Here is a 16,797-nt window from a genome sequence, read left to right as displayed (position 1 = left end):
CTACTGTTTTTCCTTAAGAATTGTATTTAATTACATACCTTTATTATAATTTATTGTTGGGCGCCCTCCGGCCCGCTGGACCGACAATCTAAGTAAGATTGCCGGTGGCTGGATGAGGATTGCGGAAAACCGGGATGTTTGGCTCGAACGTGGGAGGCCAGTGGACTGCGATAGGTTTAAATGAACGGTTTAATTCCTAGTTTTATTAATTAGCGGTTGTAAGCTATAGATTTGTAAAATATTATTTGCATGATATGATGATATTAATATTCGTTGTTTTTGCGAATTAATGAATAAAATAATTAAAAAAAAATCAATTAACGCTAGTTTCCTATTTTTAAATGGTAATCTTTATTATAATAGAATAACAGGAATATTGTTTTTTTTTTTCTATAAATACTCGGATGCTAATTCTGTCATATTAGAATAATAACATTCCAGTTTCTTTCAACTTCGTTGTGCCTGTGAAAAGGCTTGACTAAACGCTGAAATAGGGTGCTCACATTCAAAACATACTCTCCTTGAGAAAGTGTTCAATTACTCAAAAATATGTCTCTAGTTTACATACAATTATTGCTATGTATTACAAAATACATAGAATGGTAACTGTTTTCTTTTTTTTTTTGTTAAGAAAAATATTGTTCATTAAAATAAATTATTCTGAGCTTAAATTTTCTTTTGTTGTATTACTTGAGCTAAAATCTATGTAAAAACAATAAAAAGTTTATTAGTTCCTTTGAAAGCGGTACGTCGTTTTATTAGACCAATTTGAAAATTAATTTTAATTTATTTTTATTGTATGCATTTATTAGATATAAATTTTACCATTTAACTCAGAGTAGGCAATTCCAGTCTTACAAGAATCAACGCCTTGAATCGGAGAAATATTTACTAAAACAATAAATTTTATAAATAATAGTAACTAAACAATTAACTATGTATAACGTTAAGTACCATAGGATTCGTAACAAGTCAAGACTTGGAAATAATTAATGGATGTTATGGTTCTGAGAGTAAATATTAATATTTATTTAAGTTAGAAATAGCAACACTGTCACAAAATACAACACAACAGAGGACACGCTATGCTTTATAATATATTTACTATTTATTCACTTATTATTTACACAAACAACGAATAGAATGAACTGATGGAATTGTATAATATGAATATCCTTATCTAAATATGTTGTTAAATAAATCGAAAGCATCTTATGTAAATAATTATGTAATATATACGTATAGCCGATGAATTGTGGTGACTTTGATAAATTTAACGTTCTTGTCTTGTGATGTGTAGAATAGTAGGAAAGAATTCATCAATTTATAAAGGGCTGTTCATGTTGCGTCCAATCACTTTGTCGACTATCTGTAGATGTACGTACAAACGTGCGACTTTAAATATGTGTCATGTAAGTTGCAAAAATAATACACATTTGCAATTTGCGATTGACCCAGCGTGAATGCCCTAATATGTATGATAGACTACAAAAAATAAATGATAATAGAAAATCTCATTTCCGTGTATGCTACGAAGTGTTATTAGTCTCTTTGTCTTATGAATAAATGTGAGAGAAGGAAATAATATATGATAGTTCGTTTTAATTATTAACGTTAGCTTAAAATGTTATAGTGTACATTTCATCAAATTAGATGTGTATCCATATGACTTAATTTAAGAAATTGTAGCTAATAAATTAATTAAATGTGATAAAGTATGTCTTTTTATTAAGTTACTAATTAAAGTTTAATACAATAAAACACTTACCAATCTTAGTTTCGTAGCTCCATGTTCTCGATTTTATGTAAATGTTTTTAAGCTATGTCATATTTATTTATTACTCACAAAACATGTTGAGTACGCAAATTACATATTCGGCAACAAAAGAAAGCTGATGTTTTTATAGGTAAATATTTGTAATACAAACGCTAAATAAAAAAAATAATCTCTCTATACAAATTTTACTCGTTTTGTACCTTATAACGCGTTTGTTCTTTTTGTCGTAGATGTACGAAAAATACGATATCACGACGAAACGTGACTTTTTTGACCCGATTATTATTCGACTTATTTGTGTTAGTTAATTGTAAAATTATCATTCTAATTTAATTGTAATTATAATCAAATTATTTTACCTATAGCTAATTTTTTAAGTAATTTTCACACACTATTTAAAAAAAAATAAGTTATTTATATTATTGTTTGTAACTCGGACATAAGCTATTCTGCTTGTGACACATACTGCTTAATGTATTGTTTTACGCCCGTGTTGCCTCATTAATTCATGTAAAAGAAATAATTCGTCGTACAATATCTAAATGAAATTCGTCACTTTTCGTTATTATTTGTCACAGAATTACGCTAACTGATTTATTGGCACCACCACCGCCAGCGGGTATAAATCGTACTACTAAGATATGATGGGATAAGCCAACTTACTGTTATTAATAGTATTTCTTTATTTTATTTTTTTTTTTTTTTTTTTTGTATTATAAAACCATTCGCCAATAAATCATTTTGACACTTTGTGATTTCGGTTAGTGACTATAACTTAAGGTTCATTTATTTTTTAAGGTGACTTCACTTTGGTTAGGTGAATACAAAATATATTTTAAGTTTTTAAAATATAATGAAAAATGTATGTATTGAATGTTATTGTATTTAGTGTACAACTTTCGCTCTTGGCAAAACAGTCTGTACAAAATTTAAGCATCCAATGCTGAATTTAGTGATGAAATGCCAATTGAATGGCGTAATTTTGAAATAATTATATGTATTATGAAGTAGACAATATTTGTGTAAGTAACTAAAAAATAATATTGATTTAACTAAACCTATTGATAATTAAAACATTCGTAAAACTTTCAATTCCGCTAATGTAATTCGAAATGTGGATATAACAATGTAATTAATTAATATACGATAAAATATACATAGATTTATTTAAATGTAGAGATTAAGCCAAAATACACTACCCAAAGATGGTTGTTAGTACATTATTTAAGTAATTATTGTCTATTTGAAATTCATTTATTTAATTTTATATTAGCTGTTTGTATAGATTTTTTTGTTATTAAGAGAAAAATTTTATACGAAATGTTTCTTGATCTATGTTTTGCTCAAAAATAATGCTTGTTTTGGAAATTTAAATAAATTATTGGAAGACTATACAGCTGTTTTATTGCTTTCCCTTCCTTACTCATTTTTTTTAAACAGAACTTAGTCTTGTTTTACTATTGTCTTTTATTATGTACCTAATTGATTACAAATAATTTATTTCCTGGCGAACTTCGTATCACCTTATTTTTTTCTGAAATATAATAATAACATAATATATCAAAATAAAATATAGCCTATCTTTTAAGTTGGATCAAACTGCACACGGTGTGCAAATTTGACTAGAATCAGTTAAGTAGTTTAGGAGTCCATTGAGGACAAACATTGTGACACGAGATTTATATATATTAAGATAAATTCTAAATTTTAAAATGATAAAAACTTAATACTCCCTAAATTGACTTTATCGTTATTAATTTTAATAATTAAAAGTATACACTTGACTAAAAAAACACATATAACGCCTACTCTACGTAATATAATGCTGTGTCAAAATCTTTCCTAATACCTCTCTACATTTTATATTTAAAAAATAATTATAATAATAATTAATATAATTAATCTTTATTTCGGGATTACCCCACATAGTGTTAGTAAGAATGTTTCTTTATAATCTTGTTATTTTGATAAAATTGATTTCACTTATTATCAAATGAACACCTCCAAAGTCAAGCTAGTAGTATAGTCAAGTTTATGTTATAGCTTGTGATAATTTTAATCGTAAAATCATAGTTTTCACTTGTTCGTTTTTTTGTTTTTCAAGATATCATCATATTTCTCCATTTTTTATATACAATTACGTCGGCAAACAAGCGTACGGTTCACCTGATGGTAAGCGATTACCGAAGCCTTTGCCTGCAAAACTATAAGCATCGCAAGCGCGTTGCCGACCCTATCTGCACAACACAATACTGCTTGAAAGCAGAAATATTTAACTGAGATCTTCTGTAAGTAGATGTATGTACTTCCCCAGACGGGCTGCTCCAGATTTTGGATAGTATATATCCTGCTATGCTCCACCTCAGTTAAAATTATCATCCTTAAAATTTATATTATAAAAATTATTAATGCTGTAAAAATCACACATACCTACATAAAGATAAATAACACGACATAAAATTACATAGAAGCTACTACACTACAAAGAAGCAGAGTGGTAATCGCAACGCAGTTGAGGCCACGCAAGTTATCTAAATAAATAACATTTCGTAAAGTAAAATAGAGGCCCAGGGATAATTTCGCCGCTCTAGAGTAAAGCATCTCAGATAGAAATGTGGGCGACCACACAGCTTCGAAATAACTGGAATTATAGGTAAATTATAGGTATTAAGTGTATACAAGTGCGGATATCCGACCGGCGGTTAAAGTCGAAAATAAATTCACAAAGGAAACTGTAAGCAAATGTAGAGATCATCTTGCGCGTATCGTCATCAACTTAGATATACAAATGTGTAATATAGGGGAGTGGCGTTAACTAGTTTTTTTTTTTATAAATATATAAATGAAGCTTAAACCTCTATTACTATATTTAATTGTCGTTCGATCCTAAGATAGGCTACTTTAACTATAAGATAACAACTTACTTGGTTGTTATAGGTAATTAACTTTATGTAGATATATGTTACAAAGGAGCGGAAAGCAGGGTAAATGTAAACTGCGACAACGGGCAAATCTAATCTAGGCGTAACTTACATAAGAATAAACTAAGTACAATAGTAAGTATTAATATTCATGAGTAAAAATAAAAACGAATAAATAGTATACTTTTATTCATTGCATTAAAAAAAATCTACAACCAATTATTTCTATGTCATTTATGTGTGAGAAATTTACTTACATAGTTTTTTCTTTCCTAAATAAAATATAAATTTTATTTCTTCTAAATTTCGAAAAGAAAATAAATCTCTCTTTAACGAAGTCACCAAAATCAGTTTAATATAAATGAACTAATTGGAAACAACAAAATCGGCTCAAGTTTACGTTCATTCAAGCAAAAATGTTATAAAGTCTTTCGTTCTGTCTACAAATAAACTTTAACAAAGATACGGTGTCAGTAACTTGGAGTTTTGCGCCTGTCTCCATACTTGTAGCAAACTTTTGCATCGTTGACAAAATCAAAGCAAAATACTGTATTGAGACTATTTTTCAACTAAGTTTAAAAGTATTATCTGTTGACTTTATGATAAAAGACATTTCGCTTAAAACAATTATAAAATTCAGTTAACCCTCAAACCGGAAAACCAAGAAACATTATTTTATTTGAAAAAAAAATGTTATCTAGTTTGTCATTTAAATAGGAAGGTGGATAATTATGTAATTATTTTATATATATATTTAGTTCATTGGTTACTAAATAGCATTGTCATAAACCTGCGTGGTTTTTAATGCTATTTATATTAAATATGTACAATATTGTTTATTTGATAAATAAATTTAAAAAAAAATTAGAAATACTATAAGGAAAATAAAAACATAAAATAGTGGGGATGAAAAATTCTATCAAAACAAATATCCACTCCGAGCGGCAATCGAAAACGCAACCGTCGTTATTTGGGCGCCGCCGACAGGCACAAGCACCATTACCTACACCAGAGAGGCCATCACACCAGAGCGGTTGTCATACGATTACGGACAGGGACACCTATAAATATTATTACGAAATAATAATAATAATAATAATAATAATAATCGTTTATTCACACTCACATACATCGATATACAGGTCATTGTTATAACTGGCTATGCTCAGAGTGACACAATGTTTCTGCCAAAAATCCCATTAATTCCCAATGATCTCCCCTTTGAATGTAAACATGTTCAGAGTTCCCTATTAAGGTGTGTTTTGACATGACAAAAACAAATCCCAAAGCTCCCAAAACTCTTAATTACCCTGGGGTAGATTTGAGAGTGGATTATTTTCCATCCACTTACTTTACCGCCCGATAAGCTCGATAAAAATATTGTTTACAAGTAAATATTATTTATAGGAAGAGACTCTGCCAAAGACTGCATATCCAAATATTTTACTTCCGACCACAACTTATTTTGCGTGAACGATATTTAACCAGGTGGAAAACATAATCCACACTAATATTACGAATTTTCTTCTGTCTGTCTGCCTGTTCTCTTTTCAAGTTGAAACCGCTCTACAAAAATTTGGCTCGGAGGGACTTTAATCTATAAGGATGGACGTAGCCTACTCTTGGTCGCGATAACCGACATCAACATAGGCGAAGCTACAGGCGGAAGCTAGTATGAAATAAAACATAATTGGATTTAAACGTTATATGTATATTATTGTTGCATCAAATATTATATTTACCGGTTGATGACGTTATGACGTTCTATTAATGTTCTACAAACAGCTGTTAGTTGCAATCTATTTCAAATATTTGTATTATAAGAACGATACGACACACATTGCACACAATAAATTTCAAAACATATTTGTCTCAATGTTATTCTGACTCCCAATTAACAATCACGCATAAAATGTCATCAAAAGAAGAGGAGCCTTTAAAAGCGGTAAAAAATATAAAAAAGAAAACTTTAAAAGAAAAGATAGTCTATATAAAAGAAAATATAACATTAGAACCTGTTTTAATCACTTATGTTATACCAGGAGTTTTGGCTAGACTGGCTACCCAAAACCTAAATTTAGACAAGGCCTGCCGCGTGAATTTAAAGTATGGAGACGCTGTGTGCAACGCACTCATAGCTAAAGAAGGCACAAAATACCAAAGAGAAGAACTAATGGTACAGCAACTTATAGCTTCTATGGAAGCATGGAAGAACATTATTTTAACCGCAATACCGAGTTTCTTGATTCTATTCATAGGAGCATGGAGTGATAGAACTCGAAAAAGAAAAATTTGTATCATACTACCTGTATTCGGAGATTTATTGATGTGCTTGAGTAATATTCTTAACGCTTATTATTTTTATGAAATACCAGTTCAAATAACAATGTTTCTTGAGGCATTCTTGCCAGCGATTACTGGTGGTTGGATAACGACATACATGGGTGCATTTAGTTATATAAGTGAGATGTCTTGTGAAGAAACAAGGACTTTCAGGGTTGGCATTGCTAACCTTTGCTTAACTGCTGGAGTCCCAATTGGAACGGCACTGAGTGGAATACTACTGAAACACATAGGGTATTATGGTGTCTTCTCCTTGAGTTCTCTACTATTCTGCTTTAGTATATGCCATGGGTATTTCTATATAAAAGATCCTGAGAAGCCGAAATTAGACGAAGAAAAGGTAAGTGGTAACCATTTAAATTAATAATTTATTTTTAAAGTTCTAATTTGTAAAATATGTTATAATTAAGAGTTTTCAATAAAACGTGCTTTTACTTGTGCTGACCAAAACGGAAGAGATATATTTAAATTAATATTACACAGAGTACAACAATGGTACAGACTAAAACAAAGACCACAGACTAATTATATCAATCAGCACAGATAACTTATAAATAGTAATTTGAGTACTCACAAATTAACAAAATGACGCTCGGAAGTGCTCTTGTGGCCTATTTAAATAAAGCTGTTTTTGATTTTAATTTTGATTTTGAATATTTAGATTACTATGCTCTATTTTTCCATAATGAAAATTACTCGAATGATTAATATTTTGAAATATTTACGTTAAAAGTTATTTCAGGAAAAACTAGGTTTATTTGCATCAGTAAAGTCATTTTTTAACATCCGACATGTTAAAGATACAGTCACTGTAGCATTTAAGAAAGGACCCAACAATCGGAGAGTGAAATCCATTTTGATATTGTCTTCCATTGCATTTATATACGGACCAAGTTATGGTATGTATAATCATCTTATTAGTATACTCACACGTAAAAGTCACCAAAAATTTACTCTAGGTACTATCAGCGGTCCACACGCACACACATATAAAACACAAGCATAAACCACGATCACTAAAAACAATGACGTATACATATATAGGTTATGACGAAGGTCGAACCCCCGACCGTCAACGCTACAGCCAGTGCGTGAACGAGTCGTCATAAAAATACGATAATTTTATTGTAAAAAGTATTACTAGAATAATCATATTTTGCGAACAGCACATTATGGTAAAACAGAGATTTTTTTTTAAATATTTTGAAGTATTAATAAACATATGAACACTAATTCGAAACAGTAGTAAAAAACGAATTTTCAAATATTACATCTCTCTTTTAAAGCATTTTGTTATTCAAAACATTTTTAACCATATTTTATTCCTACCCACACTCTAAATTTAATTTCAAACAAGACACGTCAATAAAAATTAAAAAAAAAATATTTTCAACCAGATACTCGTTTAGATCATAAAAATAAACGATGCAAATAAAAACTTCTTTGTGATTTTATTTTATTTTTTTAAATATTATAAATGTAAATGATATTAAAGAATTTATCCAGGTGAGTACACCGTACGCTATCTCTTCACTCGCAATCGTTTCAACTGGGATGCGCTTAAATACAGCTTCTATAATACATTCTACATATTAGTACATTTTCTCGGTAAGTACATTTAAACTTATTTTGATTATTATTTTTTATAAACATTAGTATAAATAATATTTTAATATTGAGCTACATTTAAGTTGTATTCTGAAAAAAGGTTATTATTTTTATAATACACTGAAACTCAAAATCGAATATCGTTTTTCGAAGTAGTATTATTCTTAGGGTCTTATATAAAGTTAATTCATCAAAAATATTTTTTCATATTTATTTGAAAAAATATCCCACTACAAACATATTGACTTTCGAATGTTGTAGAAAGTACAACTGTAAAAAAGTATACTTAATTAGTTTCAAAAATGACCTCCTAAATAAAATATATTTTTAGCAAAGACTTATGACAAAGAATCTTAAAAGGACTTGTTTAACAATATAATTATTTTAATCAAGTCTGTTTCAGCTGACTTTAAAAAGGCGCTCAAATGTATTTCTTGTTCATCAGAGCTTAATCCACCACGCTGCTCCAATTCGGGTTGGCGAATATATTCCCTACTATTAGTAACGATCGCTATCAGGTGTACATGATAAAAACCGGGATCGACGGCTTAACCTGCTCTCCAAAGCACGCTGGGGAAGTCAAGCCACAAGGACTGCACAAACACCTAAAACATGGCAAACATCTAAACCATGGCAAACATCTGTATGGCCAATAGATACTAATGTTTGTCGTGTGCGGGGATCGAACCCGCAAACGCCGGCGTAACAGCCACAAACCAGTGTTAAGAACTTTGCGCCAACTCGCGTTTAAAAAAATACACAGTTTTAAAATATATAATATTTATAAATATATTTAATCGTGTTAAATTTTTTGTCTACGTTTTCGAAAAATTCATTTAAAAATCGAAAATTAAAAAAAGTATGTGTGTACTTATCTATCTTCATTGGCTAGCTAACTTCACGTTGCTAACTTCTTCTTCGTTGACTACTGTCAGGGTGTCGTTTTTTTTTTGTGACGGTGTGCGCGCGCATCGTAAAAATTTACACTCATCATTTTTCCCTAACGCGCCAAATAAATATAACTTCAAATAAGATACTAAAATTTCAATTAAAAAAAAAGATGTGACTATTTGAAAATACAAAAGCAATTTTTTTTTGTGAACGTCACAATTTTTTTGTGTTGGATATAAAAAAAAATTCAAAGGGTAGAAAAACTTTAAACTGAACTTAAAACTTTTAGGCAAATCGAAAGGATTCGTTCTCCAAATTGGCCGATTTGGCATTGAATACCTCATATATATGTATAATTGTATATGTATCTAGTTACTATTCACATTCATTCACATAATTTCACATTCACATAATTCAGGTAATTTCACAAAGTTTACTTTGAAAACATTCCAGGTGCTTTAATATCGATAAGTTTGTTTAGTCGAAGATTAAAATGGCAAGACGCTACGCTGGGTCTCATATCGACTGTCAGCAAAATAATCGGCGGCTTAGCTACGGGATTAGCGAGGAACTCCTTGGAGATGTATCTAGGTAAGTAAATTGAGAATTTAATTAAAAACTAAATGTAGTATTTAGCACTTATACAAATTATAATATGTAAAGGTGATACAACTATAGTTGTAGAAGTTATACTTTTAAAGGTTTCAAGTGGACGGTTACTAGAAACAACAACCGTGTTTCATTAAGAATTTTAGTCTGCAGGTCATAATATAAAGGTGATTTTTATAGGAAATATCGCCCCTTGTAATACTATACGTATTGTATGTGTGTTGTAATACTATGTGTATGCATTATTTTACTAACATTTCTAATATTTTTTTTTTTAACTTGCTACTGTCCAGTTATCAGTGACGAAATTCTTTCAATCAAGCGATTAAAATGAATGATGTAAAAAGTATAAATTGTGATTATTGTATTTTTTTATGTAAATTTGAACGCTAATTTTATTGAATCTGTGTATGATTTTTTTATTTTTGCTTCAGCTGTAGCCATAGAAATATTCAACGCGACGTCATTCACAGCACTTAGAGCTATTTCATCAAAATTAGTTACAAGTGACGAATTAGGTAAGAAAATTATCTATAAAAATATATTTAATGCGATTTAGTGAGTCTTTAGCACTATTTAATTTTACTGGTCCGATCGTGGGTTCAATTCTTTTGCCAACTCAGGGTATATAATTATCTATAAATAATTAAAACTAGTGCCGCGGAGAGCACGTTAAGCCGTCGATCCCGGTTCTTATCTTGTACACGTGATAGCGATCGTTACTCATAGTAGGGAATATATCTGCCAACCCGCATTGGAGCAGCGCGGTGGATTAAGCTCTGATCCTTCTCCTACATGGGAAAAGAGGTCCATGCCCAGTAGTGGGATATTAGAAGCTGAAGCGAATTAAAACTACGCGTTGGCGCAACGGTTACAGCACTAGTTTGTGGCTGTTATTGCGCTGGCAGTTGCGGTTTCGATTTCCGCACATGAGAAACATTTGTATCTACCGTGGACTGTGTGTTTGTGCAGTCCTTGTGGGTCTCCCCATCGTGCCTCGGAGAACACGTTAAGTGTCGGTCCCGGTTGTTATCATATACACATGGTAGCGATCGTTACTCATAGTAGGGAATATATCCGCCAACTCGCATTAGAGCAGCGTAGTGGATTAAGCTCTGATCTTTCTCCTACATGGGAAAAGATGCCTATGTCCAGCACTGGGATATTACAGGCTGAAGCGAATCAAAACTAAATGCGGCTTAGCGAGCTATATTAGGGCCCATCAGAGTAATAACATACTTCCTTGGACGCTGTCATCGAAATCGATGAGGAGGACTATATTTAATTATCTATGCATGTATTTATAAACTAATATAATAAATGTATACATTAGTGGTCTATCCAAGGCACCCTTCCGGCATTCATGGATCTATTGTTACGAATTTTGGTATAAAATTTAAAAATAGGTAAGCAAAAGATACCCTATCATCGAACTGTAGTATTCGACATGTCGTAAAAATTCCAGAGAAGCGTTTAACAGTAGAACGATCAATATTATAACCGACTGGGGTAGTACCTCGACCTTAAAGAAGATCACAGCTAAATAATACTGTTTTCAAGCAGTATTGTGTTCCTGTTGGTGAGTAAAGTGACCAGAGCTCCTGGGGGGGGGGGGATTGAGGATTGGGTCGGCAACGCGCTTGCGATGCTTCTAGTGTTGCAGGCGTCTATAAGCTACGGTAATCTCTTACCATCAGGTGAGCCGTACGCTGGTTTGTCGACCTAGTTGTATAAAAAAAAATATTTTCGCTGTCTCCTATTAAACTCTAAAAACGAAGTGCTATGCATGCGTACTTGACTTGTCCAATAATTTTTTTTTATTATTTATTTTTTTATTTAACAGCTATATTAATAGTATTTTATTATATCCGTTAAACAGATGGGCTGCTAAATAGGCTTACCCATTTCATTTTCATGAAAACCTAAAAATAGCTTTAGTTGTAAACGTGACTTCATAATGTTTTTTATGTTCAAATTATATGGTGCAATAATTACCTGAAATTAAAGGCTATAAATAATAATGATAACATCATAATACAAAACTACTGTATATTTTTCTAAGGATTTTGTTAATTTCATATCATAATCAAATATTTAATTAGAAACTTGATAAATATTGATAACGCAGCAGACTCCGCTGGTGTTATTTATTACTTACGAGTATTTGTGTCTATTTTATAACATTACATTTACAAAGTATGACTGAAGTATGATTCAAGACATGTAACTAAATATTTTGTAAAATCAACTATTTTTTTTTTTATTTTTTTATAAATAATTTTTGTTATAACGAATATTAATCTATATATTAAATATTAATACGTGAAGCAAAAACTTTGTACCCCTTTTTACGAAAATCGCGTGGATGTAATAATATGAAATTTCGTACACTTATAGTTCATATTGAGAAGGAGCGCAGAATGCTTTTATATATTTTTAAAATTATGCATTAAATTAAAATAAAATCAATTAAAAAACCACTCATATTATTACGCTCTTTTATTGATTGTCAAAGTATGTAGTCAAATTATTTTTTTAAAAAATGTTCTTTATTTTTCGATTTTTTTTTTTATTTTAGTAATAAAATCATAAAAATTAAAAATAGCACGGTGTCGTCTCATGTGAAAGATTTTCATTGTAATATAAAACTTTGAATAGTTACGGGTTTCTGTAAAGAACTCACTATAGACGGCGCCACGGTTCGCTTAAACCGAATATAAAATGATCATATCAAAAATTTCAATCTAGCGGGTACATCGTTCCATAGCTTAATTGGCTAGAGCACCGACACGGTCAGTCGAAGATGCAGGTTCGATCCCCGCTGGAACGGTCGATTTTTGATATGATATTTATTAAAAAATGTTAAGAATTTCCTAATGTGTGGGTAACACAAAAATAAAATCATAAAAATATCTGTAAATATTCAATTATTATGGTAAAAGGACGAATCAGTATTTGGTACCTAAAATATTTAATAACATACTTTGGTTTAGAAAACTAAACTTTGATTAAAAAAAGTAAGTTGACTATAAAAATAAATTGAAAAATGAATTACTTACCGAGTTTGCAAATAGAATTGATTTTTAAGTTTTTAAGTTTGCAAATTTAATTAAGTTTCCTTTTAATATTGTTTAATATATGTTGACAAGCACTCGCCGATAAACTGTCACGCAGTTAAGTGGAAATGAAATTTTACAGTATTTAGTCAAATAAATAATAAATAAATAAATAAACACAAGGTGCGACAAAGCCAGCCCTGCAGTCACCAACTCGCCTGCCCAGCGTGGTGACTATGGGCAAAACACATGAGTTCACGTTGTTTTTGGCGTGAACTTGTGGAGGCCTATGTCCATCAGTGGGCTGTAGGGGCTGTAATGATGATGATGATGAAATAAACAAACGCTTCACACTCAACAGACCCAAGTAGGATTCTCTCCTGTGTCGGGAGTCCGGAAACACACAATGCACAAACGCCCAGGCCACGACAAACATCTATAGCCAATACAAATATCTGTGGTGAGCGGGGATCGAACCAGCAACCGCCAGCACGAATAAAAAATTTATTACTTATTATTTATTTTATTTTTTACACTACACCAGAGCAGTTGTTACTAGCCAGTGTGCTAGTTAACTATCCTAGCTAAATTACGTGTTCAGTATTCGCTTACGATGAATATTCGTACAGATCATACAGATGTTTTTCTTGTTCTGACCGTTTATATTTTTCTTATATGTTCCTGAAGCCCCGTACTCATAATTGGTCCTGCAAGGATCAGTCACCTATATTTTAAACTATATTTCTACACTTATTTATTTAGGAAAGATGATATCGATATTCAATTTAACGGAAGTCCTGACATCGATGGTTTTCGGACCTATTTACTCCTGGATCTACATGATGACACTGAAAATTGATGCGGGTGTCATTTATTACTGCAGTACAGTACTTACAATACCACCAGTTATTATTTTTACGTAAGTACATACTTTTTATAAGAAATTTGTTAATATGCCACTCGAATTTATTGTCCAGTATTTTATTACCCTCAGCGTCAAAACTACGTCATATTTTTAACTAAATAGCTCGAGCTGTGTGTTAGAGCTTGCTGGTCATCGTCATTAGCCAAGGTATCAGGGTATACGACAAGACCCGGTCTCCAACTTTAGCCATCCAGTCACTGCTTGATATCGATACCCTAAATTTACATTATTGCCATTGTTTTTGTCCCTAAATTACAATACAAATAAGACAAGTGTTTGAAACTCAAGTTAGTTTGATAAATCAAACAACAAAAGTAAGTATTCTACGTAAATATATCTACATTTCAATCCACCTTTGAGACAAATGGATGACAAAATTGACGAAAAAAATAATAAAGAGAAATAAACGCTGTTATTATTACCCTTTGTATTCGAAGCCCATGTGAGGTTTTAATTTAAAACAAAATTGCCAAGAGAAAATTAAAAAAAAAGTTTACTGAAAGCCATGTACCAACATCGACGCCGCTGATTTTCCATGTGTTCAATTTTTTTATTACTATTATGTATATTATTACAATTTTTTTTGTGTCTTTGGTACCCTTATTGTCATGAGTCGAAATGGTCAAATTCAAATATTTAATTTTTTTTAATGACTAAGTCTATTGATTGACACCAGAAGCAACGCAAGCGCTTTGCCAACCCTACCTTTGACCCTCCCAAGGAGCTCTGAAGCTCTGACAACCTTACTCACCACAGGAACGCACCGCTTCTCGAGAGCAATATAAAGTATAAGTAAAAGCTGAGGTACCAGAGGGGCTATAGTGTATAATCTAAGACGCCTTTGCCCGGTGGTTACACTTCGACAAGCTTACCTCTTTTGGATAGAAAGCTATACTATGACTAAATGAATACATGAGTTGCGGAAATAATTATGTATCTTCTCTCGAAACAAGGTAAATATTTAAAAAAAGATAAAAGTCAAAAGATACATAGATTTGAGAGATGAAAGTTTGCTTTACTTGCTGTCAGTTTGATTTTCTTCTTATTTTATGATCTTTAAGTTATTAAAATTGAAACATTCAGCATGATTCAGCCCATTAAAGCATTTTATTGTAAGTGGTGGTTACGGCATTAAGAATATAGTCACCCCCTCTCTTGCTTTGGGTGTCGTAAAAGGCAACTAAGGGATAACACACTTTCACTACCACCTTGGAACTTAGAAAGCCGACCGATGGCGGGATAACTATCCAATTACTGGCTTTGAAATACATAGGACGGAGACGGGCAGCAGCGTCTTTGGCGCGACAAAACTAGCCATGCGATCACCAACACGCCTTCCCAGCCTGGTGACTGTGGGCAAAACACATGAGTTCACTCCATTTTTGGTGCGAACTTGTGGAGGCCTATGTGCAGCAGTGGACTGTAATAGGCTAAAATAATGATGATGATGATGAGTTTCAAATATAAGGGTTAGAAAAGTCATTTTCTAACCCTTATATTTGAAACTCATAATATTTTTTTTATATGAATATCATTGCAATATGTAGAACATTTTTTTTATTATTTTATTATTCTTTCTTAAGAGTATATTTAAGAACGATCTTATGATTGTATTGGACCAATAGAAACATGAATAATCCTGTTGGAATCACTTTTATCCACATTATTTCAAGAACCTCTAAGTACTCTATATTTTAAAATTAACCGAAAATATATGAATATAGTAAAAATGATTTTCCTTTGTAGTTGGTTTTACATACAAGACAAAAAGGAAACCATCCGGGAGGGAGATGATGTCCACTATGAAAAAGGATCGACGGAACCAAAAAATAAAAGAAATCCAGACACTTTAGTTAATAGTGTTGATTTAAATGAAGGCTTGTGTTTTATTGAATAAAATATGTTTACATTATTGTTGTTTTATTACAAGTATTTTGTGTTTTTTTTAAACGTAGTGTAAAGTACAATTACTAAGTTAGGCACAGACGACCGTGTATATTATATATATTTAATTTAAGTAATCTATATTTATGTATTATTAGCTTACAAAGACAAATAGTTGTTTCTTTGAATTGGGAAAAAATAAAACTGAATACAAAAACATTCGTTTTTATATAACTTACAACAACAAAATTGAGGAAAACTTCGCGCATATTACCCACCTCAGTCATTTCTTAAACATGTAGATAAATAACTCATTACGAATCTTAATTATTATTTGTTACGAAAACTCAATTAAAAATCAGCTATTGTTAGAAAGTTATAAACGGTTAAAGCGAATTGAATTTAAAAACGTACAATTCCAACTTAAAATAGAGTCGTGAACACATTTAAAACAACGGAACTAAATAATCTTTCTCCATACAAATGGCATCGATTGTAACCACTTTGTTTCAAGTTTAATTGAAAGTTTACAACTGCAACATTAGTCGCGTAATTTTTTCCGAAAGTTTTGAATGAGTAAAAACAGTAAAAATTGATATATAGATTTAATTGACTTTTAATTTGATATTTAATTTTAATAATTTGAAACTGTATATAGAACTATATATAGAAATTTTTAATACTCTGGTTATCTTAACATAAATTTAAATGTGGAAAAGTTTCTTATAATATTTTATCAAAACTTAATACTATGAGATATAATTTTATATTTTTTTTAAATAA

General features: G+C 31.0%; 1 protein-coding gene across 1 annotated transcript; it reads left to right on the top strand.

The window, feature by feature from the left end:
* Window positions 1–6,581: 6,581 nt before the first annotated feature.
* Window positions 6,582–16,041, top strand: LOC123654686 (proton-coupled folate transporter-like). The gene is made up of 7 exons (XM_045590577.1): window positions 6,582–7,381; window positions 7,784–7,940; window positions 8,548–8,649; window positions 9,994–10,131; window positions 10,584–10,667; window positions 13,968–14,124; window positions 15,877–16,041. Exons 1-7 carry the CDS (start codon window positions 6,611–6,613, stop codon window positions 16,025–16,027), a joined length of 1,560 nt encoding a protein of 519 aa, XP_045446533.1. The 5' UTR covers window positions 6,582–6,610; the 3' UTR covers window positions 16,028–16,041.
* The last annotated feature ends 756 nt before the right edge of the window (window positions 16,042–16,797 follow it).

The sequence above is a fragment of the Melitaea cinxia genome, chromosome 6 (assembly GCF_905220565.1).
Source record: "Melitaea cinxia chromosome 6, ilMelCinx1.1, whole genome shotgun sequence".
Taxonomy (NCBI): domain Eukaryota; kingdom Metazoa; phylum Arthropoda; class Insecta; order Lepidoptera; family Nymphalidae; genus Melitaea; species Melitaea cinxia.
This window is presented reverse-complemented; position numbering and strand designations above follow the sequence as displayed.

What these genes read in the sequence shown, in the direction of transcription:
- LOC123654686 (XM_045590577.1), top strand. Translation starts at nt 6,611, where the DNA reads ATGTCATCAAAAGAAGAGGAGCCTTTAAAAGCGGTAAAAAATATAAAA. An exon ending in CGAAATTAGACGAAGAAAAG is followed by an intron (nt 7,382 to 7,783) that starts GTAAGTGGTAAC and finishes AAGTTATTTCAG; the next exon opens with GAAAAACTAGGTTTATTTGC. An exon ending in TATATACGGACCAAGTTATG is followed by an intron (nt 7,941 to 8,547) that starts GTATGTATAATC and finishes GAATTTATCCAG; the next exon opens with GTGAGTACACCGTACGCTAT.